We start from the raw sequence: 7,747 nt of genomic DNA on the forward strand, positions 1-7,747 counted from the left end.
CCCTGATAAGTGGATGCTAAATCCAAAATGTAAGGTGATACGACAAAACTAACAGGACTTAAGAAACAAAGAACTAGGGGCTGGGAAGGTGGCTCAGTGGTAGAGCGCTTGCCTTGCATGCTTGAGGCCCTGGGTTCAATTCCTCAGCACCACATAAGCAAAAAGAAAAAAGCCGGAAGTAGCACTGTGGCTCAAGTGGTAGAGCACTAGCCTTGAGCTGAAGAGCTGAGGGACAGCGCCCAGGCCCAGAGTTCAGGCCCCACGATCTGACCCAAAAAAAAAAAAAAAAAGAAGAAACAAAGAACTCCCACTCATCTGGTCGAACCACTACTAAATATCCCCATGCTGCTGATCACATGTATGGTGTATAACATGTGTACACCGTTATATGTTATAGAATGTGATAGACAATTTGCTCCAGGAAAGTTAGAATGAACTTGTGACTTTAAATGAGCATTATTATTCCACAATACTGTGAAATTCGGGAAATTATGTAATAACTTAATCACAATCAAAAAAAAAAAAAAAAAAAAAAGAACCTAGGGGAAGGTAGGGAGGGGAGGGATGGTAGGGGGAAAACAATGGAGGGGGTAACAATGCTCAATAGGAAGTGTATTCATTACCTTACTCATGTAACTGCAACCCTCTGTATAGTATCTTTACAATTAAAAAAAAAAAAAGATCACTAACTTTCAAGATCAAAGGCAAAAATTTTTTTGCTAACTTTTTGTTTCTAGTTCCTAGATTAGTAGTGTACTCTCCATAAATTGATAAATTCTTAGACTCCTGGCTTTATTAAATTAATACATTTGTCATACTTGATTGTAGACTTAAAATGACAAGCTTTTGAAAACTAGACATATGATTGCGAAGTCTTGAACAGAGCAACTATTAGAACTAAGCCATATTCATTTGCAAAAAGTGCTACAGCCTAATTATGGCTGATGTTTAAATTCTTCCTCCAGGTTCAAAATAAGACATGTATGTACACATACATGTATGAGCATCTATACATGCACCTAGCTACCTACTATATGGCTTTGCTTTTCAAAAGTTAAAAGTATGACAAAACAGAGATAACTTTGTGTAACCAGCAGTCTTGGCCTGTTCTCCAAGTCCCCTGCTGTTTCTTCTACTGCAGTTGCTCTTCTATTATGAGTATCTTGAACTGGAGCTTATACCTATGCTCAGCCTATTTAGTATTGCACAAGTTTCTTCAAGGCAGGAGTCTTGTGTGTGTGTGTTTGTGTGTGTGTTTATGTGTGTGCTCATGCATGCACACATGCATGCATACAAAGGACAAAATCAAAGCTGGTGAGGAAAAAGGAATACGAGTAAAAGAGAAGCCAGGCACAGTGGCTCACACATGTAATCCTAGCTACTTAGAAGGCTCATATCAGGAGGATCTTGGTTCAAGGCCAGTCAAATAAAAAAGTTCTGAAAACCCTATCTCAATGAAGAAAAAAACAGTGCAGAAGTATGTGCCTGTCATCCCAGCTGTGCAGGAAGTATAACAGGAGGACTGTGGTCCAGGCTAGCTTAGACCAAAAAAAAAGGAAAGAAATCCTATTTGAAAAATAGTACTAGCAAAAGGGCTTGGGGTATGTGGCTCAGGGAATAGTGTGGCTGTCTAGCAAGCAGAAGGCCCTGAGTTCAAATTTCTAGTATCAATACCAAAAACAAACTAACAAAAAAACAGACCAAAAGGCTTAAGAGACAACATATGTAGGAATATGAATATGGCAGAAGGGGGACTGAGAAAAACTACACGGAAAAGGGAGAAGGTGAATAAATGAAATATTGACTGGGAAAGTAAGAGAAAAGACATGAAGCAGAAAAGGTTTAGGAACGAGAACTGGAAACAGCATGAGAGACACAATGGTAAACTGTAGAGGAAAAGAACAGGGAGAAAGAAATAATAAAGAAAAGGTATGCAGTGAGAAGGAGAGGGAGAGAGAGAGGAGAAGAGAGAAAGAGGAATCATGAATGCAGAGAAGAAAGGGGAGAGGAAAAGAGGGAGGGAAGAAAGGAGAGAACAGTGGAAGAAAAGGGAGGGAGAATTCAGAAGAAGATGAAAGACAATGTGCATGAAGACAGGAACAAGAGAAAAAAAGCCTACCCTCCTCAAGCAAAATAATATAGGTAGAAATAAAATACTATAGATAACATAATATACTATAGATTGCAATTCTTTATTCTTTGAAAACAGGCAAAACAATCCATGAAGGTAAGAAAGGGAGGTGAGTAGAAAGGAACAAGAGAAGGCCTGAGCAGGGCTACAAGGGTTCAGATAGGTTCAAACTGAAAAGACTTATTGACCTTAAGATCTATGAAGAAAAAAAGATCTGTTCCAGTCTTACCCATAGGAGAAAGCATCATTGTCTCTCCATTTTGAAATGACAGAAGCTGCTAATCCAGCCAAAATGGCAGTGCTATCGAAAAACATGTGGAAAGAGTCGGAGATCAGGCCTAAGCTGCAAAAGACAAACACATCAGCTGATTATAATACAAACAAAACAGCAGGCCTGCTTCTCTAAAATTCTACAGTCCAGTCCCTGTTCGTGAGAAATTACCTACAGAAAAACCACATTTAATTACGACATAGAAGAGGGATATCACTCCACACACAAGGAAAAGCTGCAGCAGAGAGGAGAGGAAACAAAAGCCATCTGTTGCTGGGCAAAAGGTAGGCATCTACCCCCTGGTCATCACTGGTAAAGGTCAGCCACCTCTAAGAAAGAGGTAGCCATAGTCTAGGCAGAGCCATAGCCATAGGCTAGTGGGGGTAAGGCTAAACCCTACTCAGGCCCAGGATATTACACAATGCAAGGCCCAAGTTGGCTGTTATTAGATGTCCTGCTCCTCTCTATCCATACCAAGCTATGGAGGGAAGATGAGAGGGAGAAGGGGTTAGATGAGGTATATGAACGCCTTCCTGAGAGGCCATGAGATGCCTCTGCCAAGCTATTATGCAGGGCTCACAGGGTGTTAATGGGGCTTGAACTCAGATGCAAGACAGTCCCTGAGCTCTTTTGCTCAAGGCTAGTGTGCTCTACCACTTTGAGCCACAGCTCCACTTGTATTTTTTGAGTAGTTAATTGGGGATAAGAGTCTCAGGGAGACTTTTCTACCTGGGCTGGCTTTGAACCACAATCCTCAGATCTCAGTCTCCTGAGTACCTAGGATTGCAGGCATGAGCCACCAGCACTCACTCCTTGAACTTTATTTCTCTACAATGAAGATGAAGACAGAAATGACTAAAACAAAAGATTTTGGTGAGAAATTTAAGGAACTTTAAGGAAATGTAAGGAACTTAAAAGCTAACTTGCCCTATAAACAGAGATAATTCAGACACACAAAAAAAATAATGAATTATTGAAAGCAACCAAAGGAACTGAAATTGTGGTCTCTAAATAACATAAAAAGCCAGATTATGAGCTGGATGCTGGTGGCTCATGCCTGTAATCCTAGCTACTCAGGAGGCTAAGATCTGAGGATCAAGGTTCAAAGCCAGCCTAGGCAGGAAAGTCCCTGAGATTCTTATCTCCAGCTGGAAGTGGAGCTGTGGCTAAAATGGTAGAGCACCAGTCTTGAGCACAAAAGCTTAGGGACAAGGTTAAAACCCTAAGTTCAAGTGTTAGGACTGGCACAAAAGGAAATGAGAAGGAAGAAGCAGAAGAACAGGAGGAAGAGGAGGAAGAAAAGCAGCCAGATTATGAAAAGGTCAGAATAATTTCTCAATGTGCCTCATATCACTGATAAAAATTTAAATGGGGAATAAGTGATTGTGGATATTAAAGTTCATGTACAGGAAGTGGCGCTGTGGCTCAAGCAGTAGTTTGCTCTCCTTGTGCTGAAGAGCACAGGGACAGCCCAAACCCAGAGTTCAAACCCCATGACCAACCAAAAAAAAAAAAAAGAAAGTTCATATACATAAGCATAAAAAGACAAATAGCTGCTAAGTGATTATGGTAAGACCAATAACAGGATTACATTTCAAATCTGAAGGATTTGAACACAATGAAAGGATAAACTGGAAGGGTACAACAGAACCAGTCACTCAAAGGCAAAAGAGCCAATCATCTAAGGACAGAAGAGCTAGTTACCTATCATTGCTATTTTCCTTATGCAATGGCATCTGTTGACAAATGACATGGAAAGTAATAGTTTTAGTACTTTTCTTACTTGTGCCCTATATGTAAGAAATTAGGTATATTCACCTAACTTTCCAGGAAAGAGATTGTTTAAGCACTTCAGATATGAATCCCTTGAACAAAATACTTCACAATGTGATTTATTCTGAGGTAATAAATCCACCATGACATGAAATATAATGCATTACTATACAAAGAAACTAAAGCAAATGTACAGATATAACAATATAACCAAGATACAACTAGAAGATATACCAAAAATAGGACATAATTTAGAGGAAAATGTAAAATATATTATAAATATTATAAATTGCTTATTCATAATTAAAATACAAGTATTTAAGTATGAGTTAGACTATAGTACTTTCAACCTGTAAAATACATTGAATGGTGTTAATTATGGAATTAAAAAAATCAATGTGTGACTACAGATTCTATACACATACACACACACACATGCATGTGTGCGCGTTTCCTGGGTATTCAAAATGTTCAAAATGGTTTCAAGGTGTGGAGAATGGCAGTTTAAGGCAAGTCCTTGAAGAAAAATTAATGAGACTCCATTTCTAAAATAAGCAGCAAAAAGCCCAGATAGGGGGTTGGTTTGAGTGGTGGAGTGCCAACCAGAGCAAACTGAGTAAAAAAGAATGAAAATATAAAAAACCTGAATTGTGCCAATGTACCTTTCACAGCCAACTAATGGCAAAACTACCTTTTTAAACTACTATTTTTAATAAAAATGAACTGACAGTTGAGCTGAAAAACTCACTTTTGCATTTTTAAGACTATAAATGTCTCAAAAGCTTGTGATACCATCTATCATTGTACAATCTCAATAGAAATAAAGGTCAGAGATAGCCATCTTCTCTGAAAACACAACTGAAAGGACAGAAACTAAGTCTGTTTAATTATTAGAAATCAAACCATAAACATTATAGTTTGGAATCTGGTCTCCATGGTCTATTTCACCCTGAAGCTTTGAATAATATCCTGAGTGTTCTCTTTCATTAAATTTTTTTGTAGGTGTGGTGGGAAACCTAGAACAGCATGTAGGCTAAATGAGTGCTTTACACTGGGCTGCAGCACCAGCCTTTTAAAAAACAAACAACAAAAAAAAACCTTGTGCTAGTCATGTGCTCTACCATCTCAGCCATACCTTCAGCCTTTCTTTGCTTTAGTTATTTTCAGACAGGGTTTCATGCTTTTGCCCAGTCAGACCTCAATTCTCCTTCTGCTAAAGAGTACAGACACATACTAGCAAGTCAATTTTATTGCAGAGATGGAACTGATCTCTATGTAAGTTTTGTCCGTGCTGGTCTAGAACCAATATTCCTACATCTCCACCTCCAGAGTAGCTGGGATTCTAGGCATGACCCACTATGCCTGGTCCTTTCATTAGATTTTTTTTTTCAGCTATGTAAGATCTAAAGATGGTGTTAGTACAGCTAAATGTGTGGTATTAGCAGAACAGCTTCACAAAACCTTAAGTACTTACACAGCAAACACTTCATTTCCATACTTATACTGAATTTACTTCTTCCCAAAGCAGTTTCAAAAACAGTAACAAAATCAATGCCCATACTAGAAATCAACTCAAAAGACGTTTTTAGAAAACTCTATGGGATTCTACCATTATAGTTGAGGCCAGAGAAAAATCACGAGACAGTTTCAGAAGAAAAGTTAAGAGAATAACCTCCATTTTCTCAGCTATTTGGTTATTCTTTAGAAATAAACAAACCAAAATCCACGTTTAGAATCAAAGGTTATTCAAAGACCTAGCCACCAACTGAACCGAGCATCTCAGATAGGCCAACACAGACATCCAAAATGCCACTCCCCACAAAGAGACATCTGAGGGCTCTCCCAATGAATTCCCAGTGCGCTAGACTCAGGCGGTGCGGAGAGCCGGCTTTTATCCATCCGCCAAGATGAGGAAGCGGAGGAAGGAGGAAGCACACGACAGGCCTTGATCCTCACAGATGTAACCCAGCCGGATGGGTGCGGGTGGTAGGAGACAGCTCCAGCAGCAGAGGTGGTGCCAAAGGTAAGCCCGGGCTCCCCGGCGAGGCACTACGTGGCACTAGGCAACTCGTGCCCGGTCTCCCCCACCCCTTGCCCCCCCCCCCCGCCCCGATCATTCTCCCCTTTGGTTACCAGTTGCTCCAGATGCCGTAGAGCAGTTCCACGAAAGCGAAGGAGAGGTTGAGGCACAGGAAGAAAAACAGGTTCCGAGACGTCTTGTCCGACAGGATGGACCTGGGCACGACACAGGCGGGGGATTACGCGGGTGCTGGGACACCCCCCCCCCCAGCCGGGTCCCCCATTTTCCAGATCTTCCCCTCCCTCCCCCCCCCAACGGGACAAGCACGCCCTTCTCCACATCTGCCTCCCCGGGCTCGCGGGCCCCCCTCGGGCGTGGGGTCTTCCCTCTCGGCCGCCCCCCCCCCCCGCTCCGCGCACGCACAACCCCCCGCACCTAAACCAGCCCGAGATCTTGCCGAACAGATTGAACTTGGGTGGTTTGTACTCGTCATCCTTGATGGACAGGGGCAGCATCTTCTCCGCCCGGCGACAGGGCCGGGCCTGCTCCCCTCCGCAGGGGCTCCGCGGGGTGGTGACAGTGACAGCAGGCGACGCCCCTCAGGACGAGAACCCCGAGAGCTCGGCCGGGGGCCGAGGCCGCGCGCGCCGCCGCGAGACACAGACACACACACACACACACGGACACGCACCCGGGAACCCGCCGACTTCCGGTCTCGGACGCGCAACGCGTCCTGGGACGGGAAAGGGGGAGGCGGGAACGTGGGGCGGGGTCTCCGTGGCTGCTTTCCAGGCCGGTGGGCGTGGCCTCCACGGTGACGGGAGGCGTCTCCGCGGGGCGGGCGGGGCCCCTGCGGATGTGGGCGTGGCCTGAGGCGGGTTGCAAGGAAATGCGACTTGCTGAGCGGGGTTTGGAATCCCGGATGCTAGTTAGTTGCTCGGTACTACCCTTTCTCCATTAACCCCCTACAGGGTGCCCTTGGGTAGCGTGGCTAGAGGCCATGTGCTGTGCTGCCTGTGCTCGGGAGTCACTAGTGCGGTGACATTGAGTAGTTAGAAGAACTCCCTCACGCAGGGATCCGCGGAGGCCGTCGCACTGAGCTTCGTGCACGCATTGCTTCCTCCGTGTTCCCAACCCCACGACACCCCCAAATCCTCAAGGTCCCTTTCACTTCCAGGTCATTCCCGGGGCAGCCGCCACTGCCACCATCCAGGATCTCAGTGCCAGACGCCGGCAGAAGCCGGCCACGTGGGGTGCGGCGGAGTGACCCCCACATACACCCCAACCCCAGGGTGACCCCCTCCAGCAGGCCTCCCCCCTCCCCGCACCCGATCGCGGCACACACGCCTCCGGGGAGCCTTCCCGGGGGAAACGATCGGCTGTGATCAGGTGGTGTGTCACGTGCAGGATTAAAAGTTGTTACCTAGGAGAAATTGGGGGGTGGGGGGTGTAGCGGGACTGGCTGTTTTGGAGCTGGGGTTGGAAACTACAAGACCCAGCTTCTCGGGGATGCCTTTAGTGTAACAGGAAGTGGAGCGTCACCGGAGGAGGG

General features: G+C 44.6%; 1 protein-coding gene across 1 annotated transcript in view; it reads right to left on the reverse strand.

Annotated features, from left to right (window-relative positions):
- Nucleotides 1–6,925, reverse strand: part of Slc30a7 (solute carrier family 30 member 7) — a 52,367-nt gene extending 45,442 nt beyond the window's left edge. The window contains exons 1-3 of the mRNA XM_042674859.1: nucleotides 6,631–6,925; nucleotides 6,309–6,410; nucleotides 2,361–2,474 (exon numbers count right to left, since the gene is read on the reverse strand). Coding sequence (XP_042530793.1) covers nucleotides 2,361–2,474; nucleotides 6,309–6,410; nucleotides 6,631–6,710 — 296 coding nt within the window. The 5' untranslated portion in view covers nucleotides 6,711–6,925. The remainder of the gene's footprint in view (nucleotides 1–2,360; nucleotides 2,475–6,308; nucleotides 6,411–6,630) is intronic.
- Nucleotides 6,926–7,747: the final 822 nt, after the last annotated feature.

This window comes from Dipodomys spectabilis, unplaced genomic scaffold (assembly GCF_019054845.1).
Source record: "Dipodomys spectabilis isolate Male_0828 unplaced genomic scaffold, ASM1905484v1 ptg000002l, whole genome shotgun sequence".
Lineage (NCBI taxonomy): Eukaryota > Metazoa > Chordata > Mammalia > Rodentia > Heteromyidae > Dipodomys > Dipodomys spectabilis.